The sequence below is a fragment of the Cydia pomonella genome, chromosome 5, assembly GCF_033807575.1.
Source record: "Cydia pomonella isolate Wapato2018A chromosome 5, ilCydPomo1, whole genome shotgun sequence".
Lineage (NCBI taxonomy): Eukaryota > Metazoa > Arthropoda > Insecta > Lepidoptera > Tortricidae > Cydia > Cydia pomonella.
Genome location: NC_084707.1, coordinates 16,562,440 through 16,583,240, shown reverse-complemented (window position 1 = coordinate 16,583,240; position 20,801 = coordinate 16,562,440). Strand labels below are relative to the sequence as shown.

The following is a 20,801-nucleotide window of genomic DNA, read 5'->3' as shown; positions in this document are numbered from 1 at the left end:
ACCTAAGTATTAACGATAGCATAGCATGAAGCCGTATAATTTTATACCTCGCTCGAATTTTATATCTGAGAATATCGCCAATATATTCCATCAATTCAAAATAACTGTTATTTTTTATACATTGCCAAATATTTCGAATGAATGTTAGTTTTGGGGGATATGTTTATTAATTTTTGCTAGAATAACAAATGTGTTATTGCTGGCCAATTCGTTTTCGCACTATATGGGGCGAGTAAACGCGGCTACTGATCGATAACACCAACATTGAGATATTACAAATATACCTATAGGCTTTTCAACGAACAATAGTTATTGACGGTTTTCGATTCGGCCTTGGATATATTTAGGTCATTGGAATCCTTTGAAGCTTCAAGTGAACTTACATACGAGTATACAATTAATCTATTTTCGATTGCGTGTAGTCGAAGTATTCTATGTGTTGTGTTGTTATTATACACTGTGTTTTTTTTGATTTGCGTTAATTTCGATGGTGCATTCCTGAGCTTAAATTAAGTAACTTTCTCAAAGACACCGATATTCTAATTAACTCCATTTCGGAGATAATCAATCATTAATTTTTATCTTATAAGGCCTGTTTACTTATTGATTAGTGTTTAGTGCGAGTTCATACATTTGCTACTAAACGTAAGTACTATCTCGGACGATCGACGTTCGAAATGACATTGATATGTCACAGTTTTCAATTGTTTGGTTGAGTTAAATGTAACGCCCGTGTTACAACAACGCTATATGCCACATTTAGTTACTTTTTATAAAAATAAAAATAGTAAAAAAAAAAACGAAAAAAATTTTTTTTCTTGAAAATTAACTATGCCATTTAGTTTCCTTAAACGTACTTACCGATACCCCGAAGTTAACGAAATTCAATAAAAACACGGTGTATATAATACATTTGTGATTATTTCTTCCACAAAGTTAACTACAAGTTGGAGCGTGTGTAGGTACCTACTAATTTGGTGAAGCTACGTGTGGTGCGGCATTAATAATCAGTACGTTTTTAGCGTAGTGCTAATGAAAGTTGACCCTATCAAATTTAATTAAGCAGCAACATAATATGTAATTGGTCAAAATATGTAACACCCACTATCTTAATTCTTGCAATGATAGTGTGTGTGGTGGCATAAATGATTTATAAGGATCATACATATACTTATATAAACATTATAAACCTAAGTGGGTTATTCCACGAGACTGTAACTTCAGTTACGAATTCTTTCTTGTGTTCTTACATTAATTAAGCAAATTTAAGTGTCTGTATGTCTGGCGTAGCCCTACAGGTAGATATCTGGATACTTAAACTATGAAACTAAGAACACACGAAAGAATTGGTAACTGACGTTACAGTCTCGTGGAATTACCCAAGTTCGGCTGGTGGCCTAGCGGTAAGGGCGTGCGACTTTTAATCCTAAGGTTGCGGGTTCTAACCCCGGCTCGTCGCCGGTCGAGTTTTTCGGAACTTATGTCCGAAATATGATTTGATATTTACTAGTCGTTTTTCGGTGAAGGAAAACATCATGAGCAAACCGGACTAATTCCAATGAGGCCTTGTTTACCCTCTGTGTTGGAAGGTCAGATGGCAGTCGCTTTCGTAGAAACTAGAGCCTACGCCAATTCTAGGGATTAGTTGCCAAGCGGACTCAAGGCTCCCACGAGCCGCGGCAAAAATGCCGGGACAACGCGAGGAGGAAATAGATATACTTGTATGAACCCTTGACCATATATACCGTTGACTCCTGATTTAGGTAAAAAATATGCTTAACGTTTTTTTTTTTCTCGTCAATAGGTTAATAATTACTGTAAATTAGTGACGAAATTCACTTCATTTCAGTCCCTGCGGTATCAAACTGCTTAAAAATATGCTAAAAATATTTCATTATTTCCTGGTCATCAGTTAATTCATTTTTGTACGCTAGTGCCGGAATTCACTGCATTTCAGTCCCAGCGGCATCGGTATCGGTTTCCGCGTGAATTGGTCGCTTTTTTGTGAACCGGCGACATCCGCAACGAGGTTTTTCTGCTTGTTTTCTTTACGGCGTTCCTGGTTGGCGCAGATTGCTGACATCGTGCACTATTCGCTGTTGGCTTTGTTTTGTTTACTTAACTTGTTTTTCTGGTACGTTTGCGATGTTTTATGATTAGATAAAAAGTAAAAAGCTACGGCATGTCAGTTTGTGCGATATAGACGTCAGAATTTCTTTCGTTTCGTATTAAATAACTATATAGGATAGGGATCCAGGCGAACTTCGTACCGCCAATCAACGAATGTCATAATATTCTAAATCTGTAACCATTTAACTGTTATTACTACGTATAGAAATGGCACATAGAACCAGTGTTTTGCGACATGAGTTGTCGTTGTTTTGACAACAAACCATAGAAGCAGATCGTGAATCTCTCGACCTAAAGACGTGAGCGCCATGAATTTTTTACGGCGCTTACGACGTTTTGAATTTTTGATCGCGTGGTACAGGTTGCGATTGCAATAATTTCACAATGGTATCGTATGTCTGTAACCTCTATAAACTAAAAAACGATATCCATTATGATTTTTCAAAAAAGAACGTGTCACTGTCAGCCATCTTAGAAATTAAAAATGGTCATCATCATCATTTTTGAAATCCGTGCCCCCGAGAACCAAGAAAACGATAACCATGATTTTTACGTACATAATTATGTCTGACATCTTTGATTGTAAAACTCACGTTTTGCTGATGTTATCGCGGGAAAGTAAATTTTAAAGTAAAGGAGAAAATTTCCCTTCATGTTCAGTACCGAAATTATATAAGTAGGTATTTAAGAGGCTGTCAATACCTAAAGCGCGCACACTGTCTATTTGTATCGGAGTAAATGAGAAAGCACTGTCGCATGTTACTGGGCCTGGGCAAGGGAATAATAAGAAAATTATTTAAATAAAAAAAAAGTGGATTATTAGTGTAATATTTTACTCATTAGCGGTTTAGATATAAATGTTTTGAAATCGTGATTTTAATTGCAGACCCATAAGTCAAAACAATAAAGCCATAGAACCGTTTAATTGTGATTTTAAGACCAATCTTTGCAATTATTTTCTATCGAGCCGATTTCGTTCAATCATGTATCGAGTACAACCACGGTCTTTGAAATATAATTAATATGAACATATATTTTTCTTACTTGACTAAAACAAATAGTCTTTCTTAAAAAAACTGTTTAAGTAACATTAATTTCAAGGACATTGGGTGTTGACAGCCCCTTAAGTACCAATTGGTTGTATTTTTGCATGAAATGTCACGATACTCTTGATGGATATGTGTCCAATTACCTAATTATTTACATGACATCAAACCCATCGCATTGAATTGTTGCTCCTTTCAAATTGAAAAAAGTTAGGGTTACCACTTATTTTTAATACGCAATTGTTTTACCGTATGCATTGTATTTTCTAAACTACATACCAAAATATTATGCACTGACTCTGGTCAAAACTGTATTAATTATATAAATCCTTGACCATATGGCGCCATGCGTAGCATATTGGCTTGCCGTGGTATTACAATGGGTAGGGTCCAATGGGTCTATTAATTTGTCGGTTACTTTTAAACCCTTTTTAAGTTAATTTAACTGGTGTGATGTTAGTTAATATTTTCTTTGTTTCTTTTATTCGGGACTAAAGCTAAAAAATCCTCATAGTCGTAGTCGCACTTGACCGGTTTTGTCGTCTTTTACTCCCTTGAGACAGCCCTATCGGAGCATAATCCAGTTAGGGCTACCGCACGCGCCGCAGCCGCCGGCGCGACTGATCGAACGTTGTAATAATTGGGATTCTCACTGACGACCTGCCGCCGAGCCATGCTACTGTCTGTGCTGCTGGCAAATAGATAACGTAATATTATGAATTTCGCTATCTACCTAAAACGTGCAAGCACCTACAACTTGACATTTTAGAAATTAATGTGTTGGGACTTTAAATCTTTGTATCAGATGTATATTTGGCCTACGTACATTTTACCACATTTCCAAATTTCGTGCCCAACTCAAGTGGCTCCCTATACGTCTTGGACGTAATTCTTATATTTTAGCTCTTTTCTATAGAATTCTTTTCAACCCCATCTACTCCTCCATATCTAAAAGAGCGTTTCAGTTGTCTCTCCTCCGTCAGGCATTCACGGAAATACCTACTTACACAAAATTTTATAATGACCGCTTAACGTAGTCTGCGCCGTTAGACAGGAACCAGAGGAGCCAGAAACTCAGTTTTAAAAACCTACTGAAGAATCATTAATACATAATTTTTAGTGTGCTTAAGGTATTAAGTTAAAACTAACAGTGTATGGAATGGACCAAGGTCTGAAATTTTTTTTTTATATTTTTTTACTATGTGTATTTTCCTTAGTCTGCCGCTGTGTATATATTATGCATGTATATTTATCTGTATCTAATATATATTTTACTATTTGGATTATTTAATTGTATATGTGTGTTTAATTTTCTTATTCTTGTAATTTATTTGTGCATAACTTATTTCGAAATATTTTTGTTCATTTTGTTCTTTATATCCTGCTACTCAGGTAGGTAAGGAATCATTATCGATTCGATCGAACGATTGTCACAAAAATAAGTAACAAATGAATAAGAGTTAAAAAGGAATTATTTTTAAGCTGCAGAAATGGCTTGCCATGAAAGTATACTTTAAATAATAAAAGCTATCGTTACAGCTTGTCTTCAAGAAGTAACATTAGTAGGTAAGTCGTATTTATCTATATGTACTTATAAGTCGTTCCCGAATCGGTTTCAAGCTTTCGTGGATTAATTTGTTTTCCGATTGTTTCCATTTAGACAAATAATACCACGAGATAATTGTTCTTCTAATAGATAGCTACTAAAATAAATTGCGGATTAAGCTACAGAGTCGTCCGACAGTTTTCAATTTACCAAGTAGAAAATTGGGAGAGCAGCGTCGTAACAAAATAAAAGAAAAGTTAGTCTGCTTAATAAATCCAGTGACCGCTTTTGTATTGCTTTTTCGATCCTGAAATTAGTCAAAGAGAAAATGGTATAGGGACTCTAGTTTTCCATATGATTCAAATCTTACATTGTTCAATAAAGGTCTATCTAACTTATATTTTGCTCAATGCTTAACCAGTAGACCAGATTGAGTATAGTAGAATAGAATACTTAGTAGGTAGAGTTCTCGTGTTAACAAAGGAATAATTAATATAGGCTAAGTGATTATAATGACATCTGAAAATAAATGAATTGATGCACTCCTAGAATTAATTATTTCATTGGATGCACCTAGCTTTTTCTTTCCGTGTTAAGTTATAAATGTTAATGATAATGAATCTTACTGATGTCACTATGTGTTTGACTATATAAAATATATTGATACGACTGTTATCGTTATCTACGCGTATTCTTCAAAATTAATTTCTTATTTTAAACTAGGTACTTAGATATGTAAATACGGGTCTCGTGAATCAAAACCGGAATTGACGTGTTGCAGTTGACATTTTACCGTACATCTAATATTGAAGAGTTTGTCATGCCTACTTATATTATAACTAATTATCTTCCTGTTGCTAGGAATGATAACAATAATAAATTACACGAAGTTTAAATGAAGCTCCGTCGTTCAAGCAAGATAAATGCTATAATTAGAAAGGAGGCTCGCAGCATGAGCAGGCAGTTCGCGGACCTAATTTTACAATGCACTGCTCCCTTTGCCTGTCACTGTTTACGAACCGCATTTATGTCTATTTGTAAAATTACAATGGCTAGATCTTGTTCCCTCTTTACTTTTGGCAGATTAGGTTCTAGTACCTGGGCGACCGAGCTTTGCTCGGTTATAACTATTTATTGTAATATGGTGGTCTATAGGTGATAATCTTAACTACATTTTTTTACTAAATTAAACTTGTCTAAAACAATAAAAATTAAAAAATTATATATAAACTTGAACATATAAAAAAAAACAAAAGTTAGTCACCGGGCGAGATTCGAACCCGTAACACTCGTTTAGCAGTCCGCGTCTTAACCCGCTGGACCAGACGGACAGTGACCGGCAACACGAAATTAACGACCACGTTCTGCGTCGAAAGAAAAACGCATGAAAACTCGAAAACACGCGTTTTCACAAACGTAAGACTAATCTAGATAGATTGTATACCCCCAAAAACCCCCATATACCAAATTTCAGCGAAATCGTTAGAGCCGTTTCCGAGATCACAGAAATATATATACATATATATATATATATATATATACAAGAATTGCTCGTTTAAAGGTATAAGATTAGCTACATGACAAGTTGACAACATCAGCGATCGTTAAAAAGTTTGCTGGCATAGTTTAACTATCTATAAACAAAGATGTAAGGAAAACGTAATAGAATCACATGTCTTTCTTTCCGTCCATTTTTATACAGGATTTACGGTGTTTCGAAAGTCGTTTATAAATTAATAGAATTCATACTTACAAAATGTTTGCTTGCTTGCTCGTCTTCAGGTCCTTTTGAAACTCCATAAACCTTAAAAATCGACCTTAGCTTCGATAAATATAAAATGAATAAACCTATGTAATTATAATTTCACTTCGGTCACTGAGTTGCAGCATGAACCGGTCGTACAAACACCCAGAAAAGTTTAATTATTTTTGCTTTGTCTCTACAATTTCTTACCCGTTTTTGGTTACAGGTAGTATTGTAACTGTCATCCGCATGGTTTGGGGATTAAAAGTCGGGGCCTTGCGCCACTTGTACTGAGCGAAACAAAGTCAGATTGAAACGTCACTCACGTAGACGGATGTTTGTAGTGCAAAATTATTTTATTTATGTGTACATATTTTACTATTATGCAATATTATGTGCCTATTTGTGGAAAGATTATTATAAGAAAGACTAAACAGCAGTTGAACTTTAAATAATACGTAACCGATCTAGACACGTAACAGTGTTAAAAGCGATCTTTTGAAGTATTGTTTCAAATTTTAGTTTTATTATAGGCATCGAATTAATTTCGATTCGTATGATATTATTGCTGGAAGGCCCTTAGCATATTGTGAGTAATTCTTTGCCTGACTTACCATAAGCGCGCACCGCTCGTAAAGGCGGGATTCCACCAGTGTGTGGCACTGTCCGGCACAAGCATATTTAGTACAAAATGCTTGTGCCGCACACTGCAGCACACTGGTGGAATCCCGCCTTAACCAACTAGTTTTTCATGGCACCTGTCTCGAGATGCATTTAACTGGGATTGACAGTAATTTCCTGACATCAGCTACGACGCTCGCCCGGAACGTGCTCTTAATGGACTTGGCGAAAATCTAGTTAAGATTCTGACGCGAACCTACTGTACCGCCGTAATTAAATGCAACTTAGATGGAGACGATTACTCAACACTAACAGTCTCCGTCAGTTTTTCATGAAATTGGAATTTCCTTCATAATCCTTCGTCTCGGCGAGCCACAGTCTCCTCAACCGAAATATGAATAATGTCTTTTCATTTGAAATTCAGAGCAGGTACCCATCGGTCTCTCATTCTTTATGAACTGTCTTAATATAAAGGATAAAACAAGAATTTTAAACTCTTTGTTTTGTTGAGTAACTTTGCTTTATTTCTGACCAGAGTCATGGTATCAAAAAGGGAGCAATTAAAGCAATATAAGAACAGAAGGACAGGGAGTCATTGGCAGCATTGGAATTTAGCGATCTAGGCCAGTAGTCATGTGTATCAACTGCTGTTAGTTCTTTTCATGATAAATTTCAGCTCGTTCGCAGTGCACGTACCTCGGCCGCTGCAGGAAGCCATCGCGAGCCGATCTTTTGGCAAACTTTTGATGTGGGTGTGGTATTTCGGTGGTTTCGTGGGAATGTGTCGAATACACCGCCGAAAACTTGTATCGTGGCAATGGTTTTAAGATTTTTTTTTTGTATGTATGTTAGTTTGTATGGTATGTATCTATAGGCCTTAGTTCCCAGAAAATTGTTAAATGATATTTGTTTTTTTTTATTTGCCCCATCTTTCTGATCCGTACACAGATTAAAAGTAATGAAATTAATGCAATAATTAAACGTATTAATTATACCTTAAGACACATACATATTATATACCACCCATTTACACAATACGAACAAGGTCAACAAGGAAATGACGCTTTATCTTATTTCTATCAAGCAGAGAAAATCTCTTAACAATGTCAACGGAATGCCAAAGGCAGATAAGAAAGCATTGTGAATAGTTGCAGTATCGGCCTCCAACATCGCTGTTCGACGTTCGTGTCCTACTTCATGTGACAAAGGGGTCCGATGAAAGGGTGCGCGCGGCGCGTGCGACCTCTTACCTTTACAGCGGTCGGCTAGAGCCCTGTCGACGTCCATTGTGGCTCTACACCGCGTACACTCTAGGCCAAAAGTATGGAAACAACGTTGCTTTCTTTAATATCTCATGATATCTGCGTGATATTCTATTATTATTGTATATTGGTAACCATTAACTTACATTAAGCAATCCCAAAAAATTAAAATACCCCCAAGTATTAAAACATCTTAATATGTATAGGAAAAAGACAAAAAAAATATAATTTGGAATAGGTACATATGGCCTTTTTAATTGCCTTGCTATAAATTGTCTTCTGAAGTATAAAATTCCATGGCCTGAAAACTGTTTTAATGGGTATTTACCATATATAATTGTTTTAGTGGTTAGTGATCCTGCCTATGAAGCCGATGGTCCCGTGTTCGAATCCCGGTAAAAGGCATGAGTCATGGCTGTCTTCTAACTAATACATATGTATTTATCTATATATATGTATATCGTCGCCTAATACCCATAATCCAAGCTTTGCTTAGTTAGGGGCTAGGTCGATTTGTGTAAGATTGTCCCCAAATATTTATTTATTTCATTAATAGTTTAAATGTAAATGGCCATGTTTGTTTGAAATAAAAAATAAAATATCATTGGCTATGTGCAAAGATGGTGGTGGCACAGAATAAATAATAGTACTGTGGTGGGGGGAAATACAACCGCCGCCAACGCACGACGTGGTGAAAATATGAACTTTCGTGGGACGACATCTTCACCCTTCGGCCGCGTACGCAACCAGAGCTTCGTAACCAAAACTATCTCTGCCTTGTACGAAACCGGTTGCGATCAAAAACTAATTTCGTCTTACTAGTTATCAGTTACGATCGAACACTTTTCTTTGTTGTATGTAGCCGTTAAGTCAGCCACCTGAGAGCTCACGATCGTCGCTCTGATTAATCAGTACTAAACAGTCGCTGTGGTCGAAACCGGCCAGGACAGTATAAAAGATCTCGATTAGATATTGATCAGATCTGTCAAATTGACGTTTTTGGTTGAACAAATGTCACTTTTGACACTGACAGATCAGATCTATATCTAATCCAATTCTAATGCTTAACTTGTTATTAAAATCAGAATATGCTTGTTACACCCATCAAGAATACGACTAAACAAAATTACGCAAAATTTTCATGAGTGTATTATTTAAATCCTCAAATGTGTTTTTATCGGCTTTCTAATGCTGTGTTCTCCAAATCGGTTATGTTTAGCGCGGGAGTGTGGTCAACGGGGTACCTGAAAATATGTAAAATCATAATTAAAGAGGAATTGAAGCGTTGGTAGCCTAGCGGTAAGAACGTGCGACTTGCAATCTGGAGGTCGTGGGTTCAAGTTCAAACCCCGGCTGCTACCAATGAGTTTTTCCCAACTTATGTACGAAATATCATTTGATATTTACCAGTCGCATTTCGGTGAAGGAAAAAATCGTGAGGAAACCGGACTAATCCCAATAAGGCCTAGTTTACCCTCTGGGTTGGAAGGTCAAATGGCACTCGCTTTCGTAAAAACTAGTGCCTACGCCAAATCTTGGGATTAGTTGTCAAGCGGACCCCAGGCTCCCATGAGCCGTGACAAAATGCAGGGAGAACGCGATGAAGAAGATAATTAAAGAGGAATTGCGAACTGCATCTTTGTAACATTTCTCATGTCAATGTCATTTGTCGAACGCCTTTCCCAACCGAAAATGATTTGGTTCCCCTTTAGTCTTGAACGCTAACAAGGAAAGCTGAGGTCTCTGGGAATAAATCTGTCCAATGAAATTGAAGCATATTTGGAAAAATATTTGACCCCAGTAAGTAAGATATGGCTTTCAAATGGCTGATTAGAAGTTAGTGATGTTGGTTGTTGATTTTGATTATTATTATATTGTTTATTTACTTATTCTGTTCACTTTTATTTTGTAGATACCTACATATAACATTCGAACTATGAACACGAGAGATATTTATAAAAACTGTGCACACTATGTACAGTCAGCAATACTATTCAATGAATGAATGCATGAATGAATGAATGAAATACTTTATTGCGATAAATATGGTATACATAAGATGGTAGGCACATTATTGTTGAGTAGCAATACATGTTTAGCCACAAAATGGCATGCAAAATATTTTTTTTATTAACTTAGCATCTTTGCATACAAACTTCTACCTTTTCTCTGCAGCTGACTGTACATCCATCAACTATCAACTAAGTAGTAGCAGTAAAACAATGTATTGCACACAATTAGTACATAACTCACAGGAAATACAGTAAATATGAAGGCGAACTTATCTCCTTAAGGGATCTCTTCCAGCTTACCTTTAAGCAACTGAGAGATATACTTACTAAATGGTAGTCAAACTACGTTTAATATATGCATGAGGGCAAGACTTAAAAGAAGTAGCTATTCTTAGAAACAACTAAATACGATGCATTCGGTGCAAAGGCATATATAGATATACAAACAACTATATATCCATAAAAAATATACATACTTATAACTACATAAATAAATTTAATTTTGCCTTCAGTGACGCTACTGATTGAAACTGCCTCAGAGGAGACATGGCAACGCGTTCCACTCCACAGCTTCAAAGTATACCGTGAATGATTTATCGTAAGATCGGTGTTTATTTTATTAAACCACGTCTGTGGCAAACAAGCATACGGCCTGCTCGATGGTAAGCAGTCACCGTAGCCTATGGACGCCTGTAACACCAGAGATATTACATGCGCGTTGCCGACCCTGCATGCTCTCTGTAGGGTGGAATGGTAAATTGAACGACTCTGCTGTTGGACTAGGCGTGGATTATGAAATAAAATACAAACCTTATTATGAAATTTGCCTTCTACCGGTGTTGTAATGGATTTCGATTATGCCATGTTTTTGTATTTGCTAGGTTCATCTCGTTTCTTTATCGCAGCTTCTATCAGAATAAAATACGTTTAATTTTAATCTAATAAAAAATACTTAAGATTTATTTTAAATTATCATATTATTAATGGATATCGTACCTACTTTACTCACTATATTATAATAAAGTCATCTATATTATTGTAAAGCGAGTTAACAAACCTTTCTTCATAATTAGTTTTGTAAAGTATTGAGACAAGGTTTCTACGGGGCCGAAGGGGCCACCTGAAAATTTTAAATATGTATTAAATTATTTATGATAACTAACAAAAATATACTTATTTATTTACATACATATTTTTATGTGCCAGAGAATACCTAACGAAATATTCAAGTAAAAATCTTAGTGTGCGCGTAAAGCCAGGAAATTAGAAAGGAACAAAAAATATGATGCGCCACGCGTAACTTGCGATGGAACATCTGACGATCGAGCGGGTTTAAGCATTATACCTCAATAACTTTGAAATTTTATTTCTGATTAAAATATCGCTGGTCAAATCCCTCGGCTATTTTATACTAAAATTATACTGCTATGATATGCATATGCATATAACGATACATATAACGATATATATTTCCAAATACATGGAAATTAAACATATTTTAGTGTTTTTTTTTTCTATCGATAAACTTTAACCTTTTATGGTTTTTCTTGGAGTCTGCCCTCGGAAATATACATAGTCTCATTTCTGTGTGATTTTTTTCATTATATTTGCCCTTCATTAAAACGTATAAAAATTCAAAATAAAAACTTAAATTTCGCGGAAGCCCCCAGACTTATGAAAGTTTCTATATCACAGTTAATTTGCTCATCAATTTAGATTACGTATCTAGTTTCTTTGCGTCACTCAATTCTGGATATTAGTTGCAGTTAGTCCAAAGGTTGTCTGGAAGAGATCGTTTTATAGCGATAAGACCGCCAATTGTATCGTTTCTTAATGTATTTTTACAAGCTTTTATTTAACTTGCCCTGTTAGTGTATGGGACAAATCTTGCATGTTAAATTTGACCCACTTCCCGGTTTCCGATGAAGGTGAAAATTTGCATATATATGTAAGTCGGGTGACAATGCAATATTATGGTACCATTGAGCTGATCTGATGATGGAGACAGGAGGTGGCCATAGGTTAACTCTGTGTAAAACAACGCAACCTAATGGTTTTTGGGGTTTTTAAAATTGTCTCGATCGAATTGTTACTTGCCTGTGGAAAGAAAAGTACAGTCAGAGATAAAAGCCTGTACCAAAAAATTTTATTTTACCAGAAACTTATTCAATGCATGCATATCATCTCGTTTCGTAACTAGCATGTACTAATTGTACCTTTAATTCCTACGTAGAAACAGCATAATTGATTATAATTTATAATCTATTATAATAAATATAATGTGATTACTTAAATACTGTAAGCGCTTGTGGCCTAGCGGTAAGAGCATGCGACTTGCAATCCGGAGGTCGCGGGTTCAAACCCCGGCTCGTATCAATGAGTTTTTCGGAACTTATGTACGAAATATCATTTGATATTTACCAGTCGCTTTTAGGTGAAGAAAAACATCGTGAGGAAACCGGACTAATCCTAACAAGGTCTAGTTTACCCTCTGGGTTGGAAGGTCAGATGGCAGTCGCTTTCGTAAAAACTAATGCCTACGCCAAATCTTGGGATTAGTTGTCCAGCGGACCCCAGGCTCCCATGAGCCGTGGCAAAATGCCGGGACAACGCGAGGAAGAAGAAGAAGAAGAGTGATTCCTTACCTTGTTTAAAACTCATCATACGACGTAAGCTTAACGCTCGGACTTCCACTGTAAAAAGAAATCGATAAAAATCTTTATACTTACTACAACTCAAGGTTATATTAACTTCAAACAAACGTATTTGGTATAATTTTATTTTTAGACGAATATAGCGCTGAGGGATATAGTGGAGGAAGTAGGTCCAGAAATTTATGGAGCAGTATGCACTTTTGTCTCAATGCGACGCCGCTTAGCACGATTGTGAAAAAACGATTATTTCATAAATGAGTTCATACCAAACGCGAATTGGACCGCCGCTTTTCCCCCTTCCTGTTAAGGGGGTAGCCAAGAGTTACCTCATGGCTAGGACATTTACTGAGACAGACGGGCATACTGACTGCACTTTCTTTCCCTCCTAATACTGCAATTTAAGATTATAAAGGTGGCTCAAATAGCAGCACATCCTGTCGACAGGTCCGAACAAAAACAGGAAGGCAAGTGGTCGATTGTGAAATAGAAACTAATTTTAAAAAGGAAGTAATTACGTACATATTTTTTCCACCTCTTCATCCACGGACGAGATACCAACTGCAATAAAAAATGCGTTATAAACTATTCATTTTTGGCGTTATAAACATTCACTATTAAACTTACTCATTTTTCGAAATTGCTGTTGTAATTTCTCTTGTTCAAGGTTTTTGTCTGTGTCTTCCTCATTGCCGGGACAAGATGTCTTTAGTCGGCAGGTGTCCAGGTTCCGTGGAGTTAAACATTCAAATCTCCAACGACAGCCCTTTAAGTGTGCTAAAAATTATTGTGATCGTTTATAATTGAAGTAATAGTAGGAGATACGTTATAAAGAATATCTACCCTCATCTGTTATTTATTTCTGATAAGAAATAAATGATAGATATTATTCACAGGTCCAATTCATTGGTCCAGTCCATGGTTGCCTTGATTTTAGATACAAATCGGTTAATCTAGACAACCATGGACGGGACCAACTTTTTAATAAGCCAACCTATTATAGTTCGGTTATATATAAAATAAGCTTTCATTCGACATAGAATACGGTAAAATAACAATTTTAAAAAAAGTAAAAAAAAAACAGTCTGTCATCATAAATAAATAACAGATCCTCATCTAGATATTCCTTAGAACGTATCTTAGACCAAAATTCTTGGTTTATCAGCTCTACATTTATCTGACAATTTTCAAACGACAATCGGAATAGTACATTACGATACAAGTGCGAAAAATAGGAAATTCGAAACGAGTGGCGATAAATTAAAACACGACCGAAGGGAGTGTTTTAAATCGACACGAGTTGCGAATTACCTATTCGCACATGTATCGTACAACGTTTTACAGTACATATGGCCCTTTAAATGTTCGACACAGTAACGTAATATGCTACTTCTCGCACTAGTGCTATAAAGTAGCCCCATATGTACTGTAAAAGATATTTGAATTATATAATACTCGTATTTCCTACATGGTAAACTTCATGACGACTAAGTATTACCTTTTTTGCTAACTGTGTCATGGGGTTTGGAAGTGGCCACGTTAAGTTGTCCATTATCTTTTTCATTATTAGGGCCTGTAAAATTAATATTTAAAGTAAACATCTAAATTAACGACACTGTGATATTTTACAGAAGATAGTTTGATTTCAATATTTCTCACACAACTTATCAACATATACTACCTGAAAAATTATATACTTATTTATTATATTATATAATTGTTATATGAGGATGTAAAAAGTAGACGAAATATTGTTTCGCTAGTTTTTTTTAAACCGTTGTATTATTATAACTATTGTAAGTAGGCAAGGGCTAAAGCATCTACGGTTAAAAAGGGCCATTAAACCCGTCACAGGCGGAGCGATTATTTATATTAATACCGACAGATATCTAAAGGTGGCGACTGACTTGTAACATTTGCTTGTAATGTATCGTTCACGACGATCGTTACAAGTCAGTCGCCACCTTTGTAACACTCAAAGGGATTCGCGTAAAAACCGACAGCCGAGTGGAGCACGCGGTGCTCGCGTCGAGCGGCTCGGCTCGCTGCACTGACTGTTGTAATGCTCGGGTTGTATCACGTTACATTACACCGAAATGTTACAAGTCAGTCGCCACCTTTATAGTATAGCTAAGCACCGCACACGCCAATGATACCAAAATGTATATAGCTGTCAGTCTAGCACCTACATTGTGACAGAAATGAAATATACCAAAATATACTGAGTTATATATCCAATAAGGTATCTTAAGATGCCTTGCTATAAGATTTCTTTTGGTATATTATTGCTCCGTTTGTGAAGAGCTTAAGTCACTGCGACACTAAAAACAGTACCTTTAGTTTCTCCTCTAATCATTGACTCGGCTTTCTTATTCTGGTGTTCATTATGTTTACGTCCAGCATTTACTACTATTTGTCTCTTTTTCTGAAGTTTACTCATTAATTTAACTGAAAATTGATTTTTATCTCATGATATGGTTTTGACAGTAATTCTTTTAAATAATATTTATACAGAGGGATAATTGATTTTTATTACTAGTTAGATGAAATTTACAAAATTATATTAAAATTTTGAAACATTAGATAAATAAAAAAACAATTATCTTCAAAATATCCTCATTTGGCTGTGATACACAAATGCAAAGGTTTGTTAAAATTATCAAAAATATTCCGCAGCTCTTCCAGCGTTATTTATGCCCACTCTTTGGTAAGTGTTGCTTTCATAGCGTCTGAATTTTTGTTTAGCAGCACTGGCCCTGTCTCTTAGGTAGAGTAAAAACAAAAACTTCAAAAATATATCTATTATATATTTCGTGAATCATTTTGACACCTTTTTCTATGGCGGGGGTAATTATACCTGTGGAAAAACTACCACCCCAAACCGTAAACTAACTGAAATCGAATAACTGCAGCCATTTTTGTAATTTTGATGATTTGATACTCGTCAATACAAAAAGGTTTTCATCTGAAAAATTTATGCTTTCTCGAGAAATAAAGGAAACGGCGGCATAATGAAACGATTACGATTGTGTATCAATGCCAAGGAGAATATTCTGAAGATAATTATTTTTTTTAGTTTCATGAATGAAGTTTTAATTATTGTATGTTGTAAAAATCGTATGTAAACCAAAAAAAGTGTCTAATTATTTTTGGACAATTCTGTATTTTAATACATTACTTCGACTTTGAGGCACGCCAGATTGTCTTTGTCTTCTATTAATGCGATCGTTTTCTTTCATTAAATCTGGTTTGATTGGTTTACTCAATACTGTAAATTAAAAAAAAAACTTAGTACACTCCAATTTAAGACGAACGAAATGAAAACCAACAGCGTTTAGATACTAACAGTTGTATATGCTCTTTCTGTGTCCAGGCTGATCTGAAAATACATTATTATTAAATTCAACAGACGCTGTTAAAATTCTATTTATGTCTATTGTCTCATAAAAAACTTATATCGATCGATCATAACTATTTTAATTTGCTAGATATTTATATTGTAAAATTTACTGTAAGAAATACACTTACTAGGGTAACACATGCTGTTATGGACAGCTGTAAATAAAAATAAACAATAAGTCACATACGTTTATAGAGTTATATTTCAGGTTCGATTTTCAATCTGAGAAACATCTATAGTAGATTTTTACAGTCGTAATCATATAAAAACAGTTTAAATTGCGATTTGTTTTGTAAGATTATGACAAACAATGCAATGAGTTCTCAAAGGCTGTTACGTTTTTCAATATGCGGTGGAGAGCAGAATTGCACTTGGCTTGAACTCAACTAATTTATGTAGTCGGTGTGACCAAGTAATAATGTATTGATACTATTAAAATCAATCAATTATAGTTATTCTTACGAAAAAAAAATGTATTTACCGCCGTGTTTGGCAAACTCATCCACATAACATCGACCGCCATCGACGCTCACTAGTTTCAGGTTCTTGTGAATTCCTTGAAAGAAGAAATAATGATTGTACAACCAATCTCAATAATCTCTAATAAGTATGTACAAAAAAGGTGCTTTTACCTGCTCCGTCCAGGGCTAACGCCTGAAGGGCATCAAGACCAGCAATATCCAATTCTGAAATAAAATCGCAAAATATTGTAAAAAAAATGATACTAAATTCAAGCAAAAGTTTTCTCGTATTCGTTTTTTTTTTTTTAATTTTTGTAGCAAAAAATATAGCTACAATTCATTTTTTTATGACGTCATGTGTAAGAAAGAATAACTACTTTTTAGTACTTACTTCTTAACCTCGCAATGCGGCGATCTGTCATAACTACAAGGAACATTTGTAGTATCAAGATGAAATCACAATAAGGAAGTATTTATACAAATTAAACCATCTACGAAATAATTAAACAAATCAATACGTACAAAATCTATGAAATAAACTGTCTGCCAAAGTTTCCGCACTTCGCGCCGAGCTTACGATTCCTTTGCCTTCTATAAATTGAAAGAATAAAAAAGCATTACAATACAACTATCATAATAATTATCATACTTATTTGCTAAAGCAGTCACTGGTAGAAATGAAAAGGGATATCATCATATCACATCAGGGAAGTTTCCGAAATATCATAAAATGTAGTTGGTACTTAGCCTACATTGATGGGGCAATAAATAATTAGTAAACCTTTTTTTATTTATGATGATGACTTGATGACGATGATAAAAAGTCCCATTATATTCTTCGGGTCTCAAACTATTTCCATAGTAAATTTCATCTAAATCTTTTAACAGTGTATGTAGTAGTGCATATATACAGAACCATAATTCTATATTTTTTAACACGAGCTCATTAAAGATGTAGATAGATGTAGATTGATTTTGATCATTAACATTATTATCTTTAGGGCCTGTTTCACTATGTCGAAGTAAAGTATTGGATAGCTAATTAAAAAATAAATTAACTGCCAGATAAGTATTTATATACCAGTTAAGATTATTTTGAAGATTGTGAAACGCCAACGATAACTTTATTCGTCAGATAAGTGTTAAGTAGCATATTCAGGACCTTTTTGGACATTGTGAAACACGCCCTTAGTATGTATATTATTGGTTACCTCCTGGTTTAACAGTGTCAACTGAAAAAATAATAACAACAAATTGTGAATGTGCATTATCCACCAGAATCTCGTGGTTTCAGTATTTTAATTTGATTTCGAAATTTGTCAATAATTTTACAAATTGGTAATGAATAGTGCATCAAATATTTAAATTTAATAATGTGCATCTGTTGTTTTTTTCAATAAATCACTAAACAAATATAGACTAACGACCCGATTCGGACAATTATTAAGACACGTTTAAGATCTTTAAAAGATCGATAACTAAACGACATGTCAAAATTCATCATGTGTTATTCATTCTTTGAATCGGGCCGTCACGACTATACCTACGACTGTTAAAAACTCATAAAAAATACATAAAATACACTATTCTAAGATACATACCTTTTGCTATCAGTCTTTTGGCTAATGGTAGTAGTTCTGGCGGAGTTAATATATCACCTATCGAACACAAAGTCATCGGTGATTAATATTTGTAGTAGTTAAGTGTTACTATATTATACACATAATTTGACACATTTCGATAATTGATTATTGATTGCAATTGGCTACTTGACAGTTTTTTGAAAATAATGTCAATCTATCTTGATTTTCCTGAGGATCTAATGTCTATATGTATAGGACTAATGGCATTTAAGCAACACAAAGGTCAGAAATGAGAGTTGAAGTCGGACGCTCGTACTCGACGATTGAAACGCCTCTAACAAAATGATATTTCAATGGTACGTCACATTACATTAGTCTATCCTAAATGTATGGAAGATCAAGAAAATTGCTATTTTGACCCTGAAATACTGCGTTTATAGATATAGTGGTCATACAATTTATTTTTCAATAAAATGTAAGGAATCGAATAGTACCTTGAGACTTTGCAGCCTTCTTTTTTTTTATAATCTCTATATGTCTGTTTAATTTTTCTCATCTATTTTTTATCCATTTAGCTAAATTTTGTTATAATATTCAACATGTGTTAAGTACCCAATTCATGCAATAGCGAAAGTTCTAGATACATTGCATGGGTTTTGTTGTTTCTAGGGGCTTAGTCAAGATGACAAACGCTATGTTTCTCTATCACTCTTTCATATTAGTGCGATAGAAACAGATAGCGTTTCAAAAGGAGCAATTTTTTAATGTAGAGCGCTCGATTTCGTCACTAGAAAACCTCTTGAAAACGGCGAAACGCTATTTTTTAAATACGAGCTATAGAAATTGGGAATCTAGTGGGATTGACCATTCTTTCTCAATTCTATTTTTAGAATTAAAATTCCGAGTAGTGAAGATATTATTAAAGGAAGAACATGAAATCGAGCGATCTAAATTAAAAAAATCGACCCCCAGGCATTTCCTCATCTCTCACCAAGTGAATGCTAGAAGAATAAGTACTGGCCCTTTTCTGTAAGGGGGCCTAGTAAACATGACAATCATTCGCAGAGAAACGAAACACTATATGTCTCTATCGCAATAAATCAATCTTTCCAAATGAACAAGTATACATATACTTATATGTTTATATAAATGATATCACAAAAGTCTTTTTATTACTTGATTGTAGCACTCGCCGATTTCTCGGTGGCACATCGTCGGCTGCGCCACTGTCGTCGTCGTCTTCAGGTTCCTCCAATTTTAGGGGTTCTTTATCGATTGGATTGTCTTTTTGTGCATTTTGTTTGCCGTGTTCTTATCGGTGTGGTTCATGTTGTAAAAGAAAGAAATATCATAAAATTGAACTTTATAATATATGAAGGATTCTATTTAAATACGAGCTTGTCAAGCAAGTCGTGTAAATTCAAATTTATAGTTATTAGTATAGTACAAGAAGATTATATGGTATAATTTCTTTATTATATTTTCTTATTATTATATTTTCGGACCCTCTTTAGTCCTTACTTTTGATCCTGTTTACCATTTAAGACAGAAACCCTAACAATTAAGTGCCACCATCGGGATTATAATTAATTTCTTCTATTTGTAAGGTGCTCACCTGACGCTGAGGCCACACAAACCTAAAAATCATTATATTTGCGTATATGTTTAGTATCCCAGAATGTATTCTATACATAACGATCATATTTAAGAAACAGTAGCTACCATGGATGCGTTAATATTGGATGCGTTATATTTTTTTATTTGCAATCTGTTTAGAATTACAATAGACTATAGCTGTTTTGAGATTGAATATCTTTCATATAGCACGCCAAATTTTAGAAGTATTCTTGTATCGAACTTTTCCAAGCTTTGTTTTCAGTATAATTATATATTATATATAATCTTTATTGAGGTAAACTTTAAGTATATTGTAAACTTTTAACTTACTGAAATATAGAAACAAATGCTTATTAAATAAACAGTTAGTGTTCCCATTCTTCGTTACTTCATGAATCCGACTGCACCATGGATACAGACGTTATTACCAACGTTAGTTGGAAATGTAATTACCATATCTAACTTTACTGTTTTATGGCAATTTTATACTTTCTTATTTATTTCCTTAACTAGTACCAACCTTTCTGTAGTTAACTTTAAGGGGGGGTGACAGGCGTACGAGCAAAGGCAGGCTAAGACCAAAATTCAAACATTTTGATCATCAACTAAGTTGATTGGCGCCATTGGCGGCTTTAAAGTACATGTATTTAGAATGACACATATGCGAGTAAGGTCGTCGAGCTGTAGTAAGTCCATGAACTTACTTGCCCTTCTATCACCTCCTTTAC

The 20,801-nt window shown here is 34.8% G+C and overlaps 2 protein-coding genes across 4 annotated transcripts in view; one reads left to right on the top strand and one right to left on the bottom strand.

Moving 5' to 3' along the window:
- The window catches only part of LOC133517853 (uncharacterized), a 194,246-nt gene that overhangs the window by 54,250 nt on the left and 119,195 nt on the right, over positions 1-20,801 (top strand). The window lies entirely within an intron of this gene.
- On the bottom strand, positions 9,483-20,508 carry LOC133517856 (uncharacterized). Of its 3 annotated transcripts, XM_061851310.1 has the most exons (20): positions 20,404-20,506; positions 20,072-20,093; positions 19,633-19,767; positions 18,475-18,531; positions 18,085-18,105; positions 17,396-17,464; positions 17,265-17,297; positions 17,045-17,098; positions 16,894-16,968; positions 16,541-16,567; positions 16,359-16,391; positions 16,191-16,280; positions 15,347-15,460; positions 14,511-14,585; positions 13,640-13,789; positions 13,535-13,573; positions 13,007-13,054; positions 11,419-11,481; positions 11,172-11,269; positions 9,483-9,593 (listed from the first exon to the last, which is right to left on the bottom strand). In XM_061851310.1, the coding sequence occupies exons 1-19, from the start codon at positions 20,449-20,451 to the stop codon at positions 11,217-11,219; spliced, it is 1,206 nt and encodes a 401-aa protein (XP_061707294.1). In that variant the 5' UTR covers positions 20,452-20,506; the 3' UTR covers positions 9,483-9,593; positions 11,172-11,216. The 3 variants fall into 3 exon arrangements, with proteins under 3 accessions (XP_061707294.1, XP_061707295.1, XP_061707296.1); XM_061851311.1 differs by lacking the exon at positions 11,419-11,481 and having other exon boundaries at positions 20,404-20,507; XM_061851312.1 differs by lacking the exons at positions 11,172-11,269; positions 11,419-11,481 and having other exon boundaries at positions 20,404-20,508.

Bases quoted from the DNA above. Each gene is read 5' to 3' on its own strand.
- LOC133517856 (XM_061851310.1), bottom strand. From the start codon at position 20,451: ATGGGAACACTAACTGTTTATTTAATAAGCATTTGTTTCTATATTTCA. The intron at 16,568-16,893 runs GTAAATACATTT...TTTTATTTACAG, and splicing joins TGAGTTTGCCAAACACGGCG to CTGTCCATAACAGCATGTGT. The intron at 13,574-13,639 runs GTAAGTTTAATA...TTTTTATTGCAG, and splicing joins ACAGCAATTTCGAAAAATGA to TTGGTATCTCGTCCGTGGAT.